This window comes from Sorghum bicolor, chromosome 4 (assembly GCF_000003195.3).
Source record: "Sorghum bicolor cultivar BTx623 chromosome 4, Sorghum_bicolor_NCBIv3, whole genome shotgun sequence".
Lineage (NCBI taxonomy): Eukaryota > Viridiplantae > Streptophyta > Magnoliopsida > Poales > Poaceae > Sorghum > Sorghum bicolor.
This window is the reverse complement of record NC_012873.2, coordinates 50,509,290-50,523,915: the sequence shown is the minus strand read 5'-3', so window position 1 is coordinate 50,523,915 and position 14,626 is coordinate 50,509,290. Positions and strand designations below refer to the sequence as shown.

General features: G+C 42.1%; 2 protein-coding genes across 2 annotated transcripts; both read right to left on the bottom strand.

Annotated features, from left to right (window-relative positions):
• LOC110434950 (cytochrome b-c1 complex subunit Rieske, mitochondrial-like) lies at positions 434–3,561 on the bottom strand. Its single transcript, XM_021460029.1, has 2 exons — positions 3,215–3,561; positions 434–1,350 (listed from the first exon to the last, which is right to left on the bottom strand). The coding sequence occupies exons 1-2, from the start codon at positions 3,387–3,389 to the stop codon at positions 707–709; spliced, it is 819 nt and encodes a 272-aa protein (XP_021315704.1). The 5' UTR covers positions 3,390–3,561; the 3' UTR covers positions 434–706.
• Positions 6,981–9,124, bottom strand: LOC8056800 (ethylene-responsive transcription factor ERF113). Its single transcript, XM_002452126.2, has 2 exons — positions 8,424–9,124; positions 6,981–7,890 (listed from the first exon to the last, which is right to left on the bottom strand). The coding sequence occupies exons 1-2, from the start codon at positions 8,608–8,610 to the stop codon at positions 7,274–7,276; spliced, it is 804 nt and encodes a 267-aa protein (XP_002452171.2). The 5' UTR covers positions 8,611–9,124; the 3' UTR covers positions 6,981–7,273.

The following is a 14,626-nucleotide window of genomic DNA, read 5'->3' as shown; positions in this document are numbered from 1 at the left end:
TCTGAAAAAATTCCCCCAAAAAAATAGATTTTTGAACTCATAAAAATATCTTTAGAAGCTTCTCAAAACTGAGATCTAGCTCTAGGAAAAAATATATAGAAAAATCTTTAAAAAATCCCAAAACATTTTAATCAATTTCTAACTTGGTTTTGAAAACTTCCCACAACAAGCATGAATGCGTTGAACATTTATGCATGTTGCATTCATGCTTGATGCATCTCATATTTTGTTGTGTGAAGTTTTTAAAACACAATTAGATATCAATTATAATGATTATGGAATTCTACATTTTCCCCATTTTCTTTAAATATAATCATTCCCATTTCTAATATAAATACTTAATCTCTGGTGATTTATCGTTTTCACATAACAATATATCATGCCGGCTTAAAGGACACAACGTCCTTTTCTTCCAAGTAATGCAATACAAGAGTTACTGACAGACGAGATAAAAAAATTGGACTGTACCAGCTAAATGTGTTACATAAACAACCCTCTTGAGATCAGAAAAAAATAGAACAAACTTGACAACAATTAACAGTATCCTTTAAGTAGCAGCAGGTTATTCATTACTGTCAGGTGCTAGCAACAACACTGCACTCAGATAACAGTCCACCAAAGGTATACCCTAAACCAGGCAAGAGAAAAGGTAAAATTGTCGATCAAACACAAAACGACAGGGCCATAGGCAGCACTAACAGAAATCTCAGCCGATGAGAAGCTTGTTATCTTCCAAGAAGCTGTATGTCGGCACTTCCAGATTGAAGGGTGCCGGGCCCTTGCGGATCCTACCAGAGATGTCATAGTGTGAGCCGTGGCACGGGCAGAACCAGCCGCCAAAGTCTCCTGCATTGGGGAGCGGGATGCAGCCCAGGTGAGTGCAGACCCCAATGACGACCAGCCATTCAGGGTTCTTGACACGCTCTGCATCCTGCTCTGGGTGGCGGAGGGACGCAACATCAACACTGTTGGCCAACTTGATATCATCATCTGTCCTCCGCCTGATGAAGACTGGCTTGCCACGCCACTTCACAGTTACCGTGGTGCCAGGCTCAATGCTTGAGAGGTCAACTTCAAGTGAGGCAAGTGCGAGAACATCCTTACTTGCTGACATGCTCAGGACGAATTTCAAGATGAGAAGTCGCAGCAAAGATGCGTAAATGAACCTCCCACCACTCAGCACAAAGTAGGCAAATGCACGCTTGCTGGGGTCCCCAGGCGGGTAGCGCTCATGGTTAGACTCATCATACACGATTTTTCCACTAGGATTCTTCACAGCGGCCACAGTTGGTGGGAGCTCAGCTAAGCCCACATCCTGGTTCCTTGGAACAAGAGTTTCCGCTGAAAACCCTGCATGGGAGTCATTAGTTCACATCTTACCATTAGAACAATAAAATCAGTACCAGAAGAACAGTAGCACTATAATGTCAGAATAACATTAAAAAATAGCACGTGAAGACTGTTAATGGAGGACCAACAAGTCAGTGGGCCAGTTATTCATAGCAGCAGAGTAGACTAAAGCTGAAGCTTTTGCAAGTGTTACATTACAAAAAGGAGCCATTTTCATAGTTAATTTGACATTTTCTTGAGTCAAGTGTTAAACTTTTACTGTTGTTGATTCTGTATTCTTGTCACTGCTCACTAGCTACATGTTATACGGACTAACAGTTTTCAATTTCTTTTGTTTTGCATCTAGTCAATAAAGTATCCTATACACAGAGCAGCATGGCATGCTTCTCCCCATTCCGTTAGCATCCAAAGTATCATTTTTGCCAAAACTTAACAGTTATGTATTGACAAGCTTGTTCAACGATCAACATGTCATAACATAGATCAAAATTTCTGATCTGTGAAACCTATAACGTGAATGATCTGTGCATTGAGAAAATAGAATCATGAGTGCTCAACAAGTCAACTATACATCTGCCAACTAACAATTTATGAAATTGCTTTTGCAGTAAACCACAAGTTAGGATACCCAGAATCATTGTCTAGATCACACAACCAAAAGAAATGGGTTCATGTTGGACTATCAATTCCATTACACAGACCAAAAGATCTAAGCGTGTGAGAAAAAAGAACAGTTTCTAAGCTTAACAGGTTTTCAATGGTTAAAGATTTGTGCTGACTAGTGGAGAATCAAATAAAAGCAGACAAGAACCATCTCACATGCAGCAGTGTAGCAATGGGATAATTTGAAACAACACTCGCCAAATTTAAATGCACACTAGTTTAGCAACAAATCGGCCATGATAGCTGTAACAATGCAAGTAGATAATCCTACAAGATATATGAAAAAATAGTTAATTTACAGAAACTGATAACCATGAAAGCACATGTTTGCCTATATTTTGAGCATAATGGTACTTCTGGCCTTAAACTTCCACAGTTATTATTTTATAAAGACACAATCTAACATGACAATTAGATAACATTTGTACTCAATTGCCTTAGCAACTTCTTCAGACAAAATCAATCTGAAAAAGTTAGCTACAAATTAGACTGACCATTCCAGTAGAAGAAACTAAATAACTCAAGAACACATTAAAAGAACAGATTTTCTTCAATGATTTTTGAGATGTCAAGCAATACAGCCTCAACAGTTGCATTTGAGATTATCTTATAAAGCCAAATTAAGGTTGGAGTGGACTAATCACCAAGTCAATCAAGATACCATGAGAAAATAACTGTTGTTATTAATTGGACTCCACTATCACAACAATATGTTGTTTGCATGTCGATAATAGCACTAACAACGTCACTAGAGTTAGGACTAACTAGAGAACAACAATTATCTTGCAGAAACCAACTGCAAATTCTGGCACATGTTACAAGTCATGTTTCATAATTCAGATCAAGCACACCAAAAGCCATGTTCTTCCATTCCATATACCATCCAGTACCAACAGACATGACCGAAAACAGAAAATGAAACTGCTTCACGCTAAACGAACGAACCGCAACGATCGTAACCAGGGAGTTCCAAGGCGCGATCTAAGATTACATCAAGTATGCAGGCGGGGGATACACAGATCAGCGAGCACCCTGAGCACATAAGCAAACCGGACCCACACCGAGATCAGATACCGTGGATCGAACAGCCGCAGGCGGAACCCTAGGAGCAGGGCCACGATAGCATCCCGCCCGAATCTAGCCGTCAATCAACGGGAGAGCAGATCGGAGCGAGGATGAGAATAGCGACCGCAGCACATACCTCTGGCGGCGGCGAAGAAGGGAGAGTCGATGGCGAAACGCGCCCTGCGGTCGCGCGTGTCGTCGTCGTCGCGGCCGGGTAGCGTGCCGGCGAGAGGGCCCCGGGTGCCGGCGGCGGCGGTGGCGGGGCGCCAGGAGAGAGCGGACGAGAGGCGCCTGCCCGCGACCCTGAGCATGGTGGATCGAGAGGGGACGTGAGCTGGCTGCAGTCGCTCGCTTCTCGCCGGGTCCGGCCTCCGAGGATGGAATGCTCCGGTTTGGTGGGGGAGATGGATTCGGGGCCTCAGGCAGGGAGGAGACGCCGACGCGGAGGCAGGGGCAGCGTGCGTGCTGCTCACGAGGAAGGAAGAGGGAACACGGAAGATGCTGGCCCAGTAGTAGTTTCTGGGCCTTAAGTGTTCTGTGAGGTTTGGGCCTCTTCACAGGTACCGGAAGAACCGCCACGATCGCAGAGTTTATCTATAATTTACGAGACGAATCTTTTGAGCCTAGTTAGTCTATGATTGGACAATGTTTGTCAAATACAAACGAAAATGCTACCGTGCTCATTTTACAAACTTTTTTGCAACTAAACAAGGCCTAAAAAACTGCCTTTTGTAATTCTCACTTTTTGAGTTCCACTCAAAAAATCTCATTTTTTTGAGTAATCAGCTTTTTTAAACGTTTTATAAATATATAATAATATATTTGTATTATGATATGTAATAATATCATTATATTTATAGTGAGAAATATTTTCTTAACAAACATATTAGTATCTTTTAGATATGAAAATATATGTGGCTTCATCTCTTGTCAACAAGAGAATATACCGCTTATTAAAAAAAAGTCGAATCACACAAATGTTCCACTTAAAACTCAATCTATATCTCCTGTAAGCACCTCCTTAAGCCACATCATCATCCACTTCTGCTGTCGTATGCAAGTGTCCACTCACAAATGGTTTTAGTAGTGGATGCAGTTACCTACACATGACCATACACATATATTGCTAGCATTATTCTCTCACATATGTGACTTCCTCTCTTCCTCTTTGAAAACTGACTACTAATAATCAAGCTATATATAGATAACTCGATAGACTGTAGTAAGGATATATTTATATTCCTCCTTCATATCCTGTGGCAATGCGTGAAAAATCCTTCTAATTCTAACATTATGGGGCCATCTAGGTAAAAATAAATTCATTATCGTTGGCTCTAGAACATGATAAACTTGGAGAATGCATTCTTTATCAGCTTCGCCCCGTTGTACTTGTGCTCGTTGACGTATTGTCAAAAACAAATTTATTTACTGTAAGAGAGCATTTTCCATTCCAACTTGCCAACTTCTTTCAATCCTTTCTTCAATGACTTCCCAATCTACAAGTGTTAATTATATTTTCTGAGCTATAGTATTAATGTATAGCACCACGTTTCCGTCGAAGTAACAATGTAGCTAAAGAAACAGTGGATATATGGTAGATTTGGATCCATCAATCCATGACGCAGCCTTAAGCAAAGTTATAAATACGGTAGCGTGTGCATTTCAGAAGCACCAGAAAAGGAGATAAACGCATTTACCACGTGAACGACTAAGCATATGCATGCATATATTGAAGTTTGTATTTGACCGTGACATAAAAAACCATTACTGGCTAGAATCACTCCTCAATTAATTCCAATTTGAATGATACGGAGATTCCTCTTCTAATTTAAACAAGTTGGCACACTGTTGTTTGATTTTAATATACTCAATCTGTTTCTGAAAGCTGCAACTTTTAGAGTTGTTCTAAGTCAAACTTTTAAAACTTTAACCAAATTTTTAGAAAAAAAATGTTAAAATTTATAGTACCAGATTAATACTATTAGATTTATCATAGAATATATAATTTGGTGCCGCTTCTTGAAGATTTTTTTTTAAGATGGGCTCGTTTTCGTTGGAAGGTGATCTCGGATAATCGCTAGATTAATCTTTGGTTCACCTGTCTATTCCTGTGGTATTAACGTCAAATTGGGTCACACTTCAGCAAGGGCTAGCACACTGAAAGTCTTATATTTGGTTTTAACAATTGAGACAACTAGTGGACTAACATTTTGCTAAGTGTGTGATTAAGCTAGGTTAAGTTTGCACCGGTGGTGAGCAAGGCTTGGAGATGGATAAAGGGTGATCAATCCAATTGGAGCAAGCTCACACTTGGAAAAGAATAAAGAGAAAAATAAAACCTTATATCAAGGCAAAGGTATAAGAGGAGAGCTCAAAATAACAAACACGATTATCTAATGCCACTAGATGTTGATTTACATGCATTTGCATTACACCTAGTGACTATGTGAATAGCAAGCAAAAATGTCTTTGAAAATACTTTGGAAAAAATGCTAACTCAAGTGCTTAGATGTTTGGCAAAACATTTGAGAGTTGTCACACTTGCGAAGTGAGAGAAGAGAGATGTCGGTGTTTTGCACTCACCAGAGTTGTCTGGTGTGGCACCGGAGTGCCCACCAGAGCTATCACCTAGTATTTGACTAAGATTTTTTTTAGCAAAACGTGTTTCCTTTTGATGTGCACTAGTCGTGCATCACCAGAGGCGTCCGATGCAGCCCTAGCCGAACGTGGGTAATTCAAATGGACCACCAGAGCTCGCACTATACCAGAGAGCACTGAAATCAGGCGCATGGGAGATAAGACTCATCTGAGGTATATGTTATCTGTGTTCATCGGATGTGCACACCAGACCTCTGATAAAGACAACAACTAGTTTTCCAGTTGTTGGAAATTAGTCATTGGAGGCATCTGGTGTAGGTGTTCATGGCCACCGGAGAGGTCTGTGCACAGCTTGTGTGACAAGTGGGTAACGATTGGATTTTTTTAGTAGGCTTATAAATAGATTTTGTGGTCGGCTTTGGCAACTATCTTGAACCTACTAACACTTGTGTGCACCCTTTGAGAACTCAACAACACACTCCACTCACTTGTAGTCATTCAATTCACATTTGGGTGAGATTTGAAACCCTCTATTGCATTTGCATCATTGATTTGCATCTCGTAGCATTAGATAGGTGTGGTGACTGTTAGAGATCTTGTTACTCTTAGTGATTCCCATCACCTAGCAGGTTTGGAGTTGAAGAAACCATTGAGCGTCTATTGGTGATTGTTACTGGCTTCGATCAAGCTTTATAAGAGGCTCTTGTGCTCGTCCCCACGGGAGATCCCAAAGAATAGCTATAGTGAAATGCTCGTGGCTAATTGGAGTGCACCCTAGCGTGTATATGAAATAGTTTAGTATTATTAATTTACACCCCAAGAGTGTATTATATGTGTGTGTTCCTGTCATTGCCAAGAGTAACGATATAACTAATGAAACAGTGGAGAGATCTATGATGCGTATCAAGTTGCTTATATATATAATACGATAGCTATATTTTCAAAAAGCACCGGTAAAATAAGGAGATAAAGGCATTCACCAATAGTCATTAAATATTAATTCGAGTCATGAAAAAAGGAACCGTTGGATATATATATGCTAGCTGATAAGACCATGTTAGGCAGTTGTCAACTGAGCACATGCTTAAATAGTTAAATTCGACTCTTTTTATTTGACTGTGGCATGAGACTGGCCAGTATTTCAAACAGACAAGAAGTCACGAACCTCAAACTGACATCAAAATTAGGTACAATTAAAGGAGCTATAGTGAACATTTGCTAGAATATAATGGCTCCTCAACTGATTCCAATTCAAATGCTTTGGAGATTCCTCTTCTAATTTCAACAAGTTTGCACACAGTTGCTAGATTTTAAAATAATGTCTCGAACAAAATTCTAGAGAAGATAAGTGTTTTGATTCTCTAGTTTTCAGAAGAATCAAAGAAATGGTCGTGTTTGTGGCCAAAAAGAAAATGTTAGAGACTATCATGTTTTTCTCCGGAACAGGTTTCCATTTATTAACTCTGGACAGAAAACAGTCTATATATGTTGATTCCCTACCAAATGAGACCTTAAATCAAGAACCAAGCTTGGCACCATGGTCAGTAAGAGCATCTCTTGGAGATGCTCTGACTAAGGCAGGCTTGGCAAAATTAAATCAGTCAGGCGGAGCAGTGCCAGTCTCCTCCCCTACTCCGCTATCGTTGGCCTCGACGTGAGGCACCGACATGCTGGTCGAAGAAGACATAGACATCGATGCCGATGTCAGCATCGGCGGTCGGCCGAACGTTGAAGGCGGTGAGGCCCGGAGGAGTTGCCGCGTCGAGAAGTCCAGAATCTGCACCGACGACGACGATGCCTGTGACGACGACGACGGCGCCGCGAGATCACCGGTGCTGCTGGCCACGACGTTGCCGCTGTGAAGCAGTTGCGCGTACCGCATCAGGTCCGGGAACGGCACCGGAGACGACGGTGGCAATGGCAATAATGGGGGAGCTGATACTGGCGGCGGCGGCGGCTGGGGGATACCAGGGGAGACGAGGAAGGCGCCCTGGCCGGTGCGGCCCCGGACGCGCTCGGGGAAGTTGAGCTTGGCCTTGGCGCCCTTGAACCGGAGCGCGGCGTCGTCGTAGGCAGCCGCGGCGGCCTCCGCGGTGTCGAAGGTGCCCAGCCAGACGCGCGCCGCTTTGGCGGGGTCGCGGATCTCCGCCGCCCACTTGCCCCATGGCCGCCGCCGGACGCCACGGTAGTGACGCATCGTCGTCGTCGAGGTACCTGCGTATATAATTTATGCATCGATCGATATCATATATCACCGCGCTCTCACGTTACAACATGAATTTTTGCATTCTGATGCATGTCTCTGCTAGCTGGAACTTTTATTAGGCTTATAAATATATAATATGCTCAAACTAAACGGATTGAAAACGTAAGGAAATGTTTCTTGTAGTCTGCATCTGCTAGGACTGAAAAAAAAAGATAACGGAATTATCTATATCTTGTCTTGATGAATGATGAGTTTGGCAAATCAACCGTGCCAACTTATATTATCACGAAAGATCAAGCTTGAGCCTTTTTAGGGGAACTTTGCAAATTCCACAAAGCCCAGATCATCCAGGCACACTACACCGACTGAGATCTGGCGATCCGCACAATGCAATTCCGGGAGAAAATCAGGCTCAGGAGTAAGAAACTTTGGGTTGGTTGTTAATTAAAGTTGTACCACAGTACAGTGAATGAATTAGTATATGCATACATATGCATTTTTGCACGTTTTCATAGATTGGATTAGGGGGAAAAAAAAGTACCTTCTTCAACCTCCACGGCTGCTTGCCCGGCCGCGGAGGAACCACCCGCGGCAGCCCCCGCTTCCAGCGGAACCCGGTGATGAGGAGACCCACCAGTGGCCACCGGCGGCACGGCTGTGGCGTCCATGTCGCCGGGCTGAAGCGACGAGGAGGCGGAGGAGCGTGTGCCCACGTCGTAGTACGCCATGGTGCTGGAGCTGTAGTACACACCTTGCTGTTCGGCCTGCTCGTGGTACCATGCCGGTGCCGGCGCAGCAGCCTGAGCCAGGTAGCGGTGATGGTGACCAATACCCCCGCCGCCCCATCCGAGGTCTATCTGCTGCTGCCGCCGCTGGAAGTGGCGCTCTTGACTCGAGCTCGGCGCCGACGACGACGACGCCAGCGACTGCGACGCCGACGATTGATGAGCCGCCGCCTCCTCGCCGCCGTCGGACTGATCAGGCAGGGGTCGCTTGCTGCCATGCCGCCGATGATCCACCTTCGATCACGTACACGATGCCTTTTTCTGATCTTGGTATTGACCACCGCCACCACCTTGCGTATTTGACTGACCTAATCGGGGGAGCGAGGAGAGAGACTGATCGATGGCGCCTGTCACTGTGATTACGGTATGCTAGAGGTTTGCTTGCTTGCTTGCTTTGGGGAGGAGGAAGCAAAAAGCATCGACGCGTTGAAAAGGTCTTTCCCTTCTTGGGCCATCTTTTTTAAAAATATATATATATTTTAAATAATCAATCAATCTAATCAGACACGTCTATGAACATCTTTCCGTACTTCTTCCTCTGTTATACAATAGGGTCTTGTTTAGTTCACCGGAAATTAAAAAGTTTTTAAAATTCTCTGTCACATCAAATCTTTCGACACATACATGAAGTATTAAATATAAAATAAAATAAAAAATAATTGTATAGTTTAACTGTAAATCGCGAGACGAATCTTTTGATCCTAGTTAGTCCATAATTAGAAATATTTATCACAAACAAATGAAAGTGCTACAGTAGCGAAATCTAAAATCTTTTTGCATCTAAACAAGGCCCCGACTATTCATTTGCATGAATTTAAAATGTGCGTTTCTCGGAGAACAAGCATGATGTCTGACAAGCTTTGAATTTTGGTCTTCATATGCTAGAGGGTGAACAATACCATGTTGCATATATAATATATCCATGTGTCTGCTTTAATACTTGTTATTTGAAACTTTACGTTGGGCTAGGTCGTGTTGAAACCCATGTGATCTAACGTTATTCTAGTTTTAGGGGATGTTTGGTTGCTAGCCACAATCTACCATAACTAACTTTAGGCAAGTGTGGCAAGCCACAAAAATATGGTTAGCAAATTGGTTGCCACACTTTGTCATGCCTAAAGAAATCTTGCCACACTTTTTAACTCTATGACATGTGGAGCCCAAAAGAATCATGCCTAAGCTTAGTTGTGAACCAAACACTTGCCAACTTGGTCAAACTTACCTAAGGTAAAGTGTGGCAAATTGTGGCTAGCAACCAAACAGGTCTTTCATTTTTTTTATTTTATTAGTCTATATTTCGTATTCACATCTTTTTTTCTACATTATATTTAAAAAAGAGGATTCTGCAGTAATAATCGTTTCAACCTGCAACACAACAAAAATTGTTAGTGCGGTAGTGTGTGTGTGTATATATATATATATATATATATATATATATATATATATATATATATATATATATATAGTTCTTACAATTGATCAGTCAATATAGATATGCTATGAATAGCAAATTGTATAAATTGTAAATAATTTGTTGCCATGAAGTGTTACATAACTTAAAACAAACTTCTAGTGGTATTGATATGTGATTAGTCAAGGAAATTTTTTGTGGTTACTAAACTATAGAAATATATAATTATCCTGAGTTAAATACACCAATGACCCTCAAACTTGTAAAGGGTGTGTCACACTTATGTCCATGAACTTTGAAAATGCACTATTTCTATGTCCCTAAACTTCCAAGTGGTGCACCATGGGTTCGTAGCAGCCACATGAACATTTCTCACATGCCTTTTTACATTTAACTATTTTCTCCTCTTTTCTCATATGAATAGATCATTGTCTCCTTTTTCTCTCACGTGACCCCTAGCCCATCGAATGTCATGGCTGCCCTCACCTTGTTGTTGCTCGTCTACCTATTGTCGTTCCACCCCACCACTGGCAAACGCCTCAGGGCCTGTTTAGATTGGAGATGAAATTTTTTTGGGTGTCACATCGGATATGTCGGAAGAATGTCGAGAAAGGTTTTTAGAAACTAATAAAAAAACAAATTACATAGCTCGTCTGAAACTGCAAGACAAATCTATTAAACATAATTAATTTGTCATTAGCACATGTGGGTTACTGTAGCACTTATAGCTAATCATAGACTAGCTAGACTTAAAATATTCGTCTCGCGATTTTCAACCAAACTGTGTAATTAGTTTATTTTTTATTTACATTTAATATTCCATGCATGTGTCCAAAGATTCGATAGGATGAATGAAAAAATTTTAGGTGGGAAACTAAACAGGGCCTCATTCATCCATATAGCTAGCGCAGGAGCTTGTCACCGCCATTGAGGTGTGTGGAGAAGAGCGCGGCGACAAGTCGGTGATCAAAGGAGAGTGACTGCCGCACCCGTACTGCTGCTCCATCCCCTCGGCATGCCACATGCAACAAGATGCGGTCATACCCGCAACAACATGCATACGGCCAATGGTCACCGACTATTAGGCCATATATCATAGTGGGATATTAAATATACTGATATGACACAGTATTAATAAAAAGAGAGATGATAAGAGTTTTATGGGAGTAGAAAGAGTTTCACGTGAATGAAACTCTTCTACATTGTTTCTAAAATATGGACCTACCAAGAATGGCCATTAGACAAAAACAAAGATGTGATGACAACTACTGTCACAACTGATTACTCCTACGTGCGTGCGTGCATGCATAAAACAGTAGGTAGCTTCTCTTCATATGCGCCAGCAGCGCAGTAGCATGACGTCCTCTAGATACTGTAATACTTTGTGAATATATGTGATGGACATGTTGGTTTTGTCCTTTGAGTTGGCTGTGTTATATCTATTAATTGTTAATATTTGTTTTATCTGTGAATAACAGTTGGAAAAAAAACAGAATTAAAAAAAAGCTCTCTGGAGCATTTGCCGAGAGCTAAAGATTTGCCGAGAGCCGGGACTGCGCGGCTCTCGGCAAAGTTGCAACCTTTGCCGAGCGCCTAGAAGACAGGCTCTCGGCAAAGACTAGTAAAAAAAAATAGCGCAAACCTTTTTTTTATTTTTTTTAAAAGTCTTTACCGAGCTAGGCTCTCGGCAAACGTCGTCTTTGCCGAGTGCTGGACTCTTGGCAAACCTTAGTAAAAAATATTATTTCCAAACCAGCTCGGCTGCGCAATTCTTTTTTATTTTTTTTAAAAAATCTTTGCCGAGCGGCGCTCTCGGCAAAGGAGTTTGAATAGTTGTCAGAACTGACCGTTAACGGTCATTTTGCGTTACTAACGCTCACGTTTGTCGAGAGCTAAATAGTTTGCCGAGAAGTGGGCTCCATGTGCTCGGCAAACACTTTGCCGAGAGCATCTCTTGGCAAACTCTCATTTGCCGGTAGCTTGTTTGCCTGCGGTTCTTTGCTGAGAGCCGCTCTCGGCAAAACGTTTGCCGAGCGTGTTTGCCTTTTTGCTGAGCGCTCGGATCTCTCGGCAAAGGACTGGTATCCGGTAGTGTCTACAGTAGCAAGGTGAGGGGAGGCGCCTCGGCGTCTAGAGGCTGCAATCATCGTGGTAGAAGAGGGAAGCAAAAGGAGAAGAAAGGGTCTATATTCGTGAGAGGAGGAAAGATGAGCACTTAAACTTAGAAAACATGCACGCACGTAGGAGTAATCAGTTGTGACACACCTTTATGAGTTTAAGGTCTGCTGGACGTTGGTATATTTAACTCAATTAACTTTATGTAATTGTGCATGGGTCAAAGTATATATGGTTACTTTGAGTTCGCTTCTTTATCCTCACCTTAACATCCATCAAGACCTTAGCATTCGACCGGAGACTGTGCTGGCCCCTACAACGGCTGCCGGTCGGAGCTGCGGCACAATGCAAGGTCCATCTCGGTGGCTTTCGATGCAAACAACGCCTGTTGTTCACAAATTAAATGACGTACATGTACTAACGGCGGCGTCGGTAACTTAAGATTGAAGCGGCTGGAGCTTCTTCAAGTTTGTCATATATATATATATATATATATATATATATATATATATATATATATATATATATATATATATATATATATATAAGGGATGTCTCTCGGAATAGGGAAAGACCAGTCTCTCACAAACTTAATTGCTTGCACTCCCGATCGACCTTATCTCGCAGTATGATGGTCAAACGGATCACACTGACGTGTTATGCATGGCATTGTCCTAGCTTAACTCGAGTGCAATTGTCACGTGATAAGGACGCGCCTCCTGGATGACGATCGAGTTCTGGTCTGAGATGGCAGCAGCCACACAGAGAGAGAGAGAGAGAGAGAAAAAAAGAAACGATCTGATCTGACCAAATTAAAGGGGTCTCCGGTCCAAGTTGAATGGGCGGCGCAGCCCATAGCACCAACGCCGTACCTCCACCAGCAGCAGCCAGCAAATGGATGTATCCGTGCCCGCGCGCGCGCGCGTGTGTGCAACGTAGGCTTATAGTCAAAGATGCTGTGCCCAAATTCAACAAAGATAATGCACCAGCATGAGCATCCACAGACTGGCTTCGATCTTCCCTTCCTCATGCACAGCATCCGACGATGGTACCGTATCCCCTTTCTCATTTTTCTTTCAAACTGCATTGGATTGAGGCCTTCTTTAGTTCACAAAAATTTTCAAGATTTCCCGTCACATTAAAATCTTTAGTCGCATGCATAAAGCATTAAATATAGATGAAAATAAAAACTAATTATACAGTTTACCTGTAATTTGTGAGATGAATCTTTTGAGCCTAGTTACTCCGTGATTGGACAATGTTTGTCAAATAAAAACGAAAGTGCTACGGTAGCCAAAACCCAAAATTTTTGCCAACTAAACAAGGCCTGAGTCAATGGTTACTGTACTAGGCACTGGACGTGACAACTAGCTCCAACTTCAACGTCGTACCCTTTGATTTGAACTCCTCTCGAGTGCACTTCTAGAATTTAAAATCTATCCCAAAATAAGTATACCAGACAACCTAACTTTTGTTTTTTTTATTCCCCTCCCTAAATAATAATAATTGCATCTTTATATGGATATATTTGTAAGTTCTCACTAGTTTATCTAGCCATAGGCCAAAGCTGAACCCTAATAGCTAGGTTGTTTCTACCTCTTGGCGACCAAAATTTTGGCTCTTCTTTCTTCCCTTTTGCACCCACGATTCTTGTCTCTCCAGCAAGGCAGCAAGACCTAGCAATTAATGTCTCCATCCAAGTCTAGACGGGTTACGGCATAAGGCCAGTCTCAATAGTGAGTTTTATTTCCTAATTGTCAACATATAAAACATTGATATGAAATGAGGTTTTCTCACCGTGTAAAATTTCATTGCACGGTTTCATAGTTTATTTTACTATTTTTCCTCTCATCCCTGTCTTTTATCTCATCCATCTCTTCCCACATGAAGCTGAGCGACTCCTATGAAATGTCTAAGCTCCTCAACACGGGTTTCATCTTCGTTTCGTAGTGTTGGAAACGTCGCCCCACTCGTTTCGTGGCCATGAAATGAATTCTTTCTCTCTCATCCTCGTTTCATACAGCTGATGTGGCACCCTCTTAAATGTGCATAAAGCCTCCCATGAAATTCCATTGACTGACCTAAGGCTCTAGCTAGAGAAAAGATAATAAGATCCGAGAGAGAGATTGTGCAGTGGACGGTGGTGACAGCTTTGTTGGATGGAACATGACATGTTAGTGTGGGCTGTGGCTATGACCTTGAGAAGCACTTAAGCAGGACCACATCCGCTGGCACAAGCAGCCAAAGAGACACACACAAAGAGGGAGATCGATCGACGGTACCCGGAGCTTTATTGGCTTATTATTGCCATGTTTGTCCACATAAGATCTTTTGAAAGTTGCTCGTAGATACTCCTATCGTGTTACCACTGGGATTCTGGGAATAGTCTGTTCTGTTATCTCCAGATCGAGCGTATCGAAATGGAGATACGAG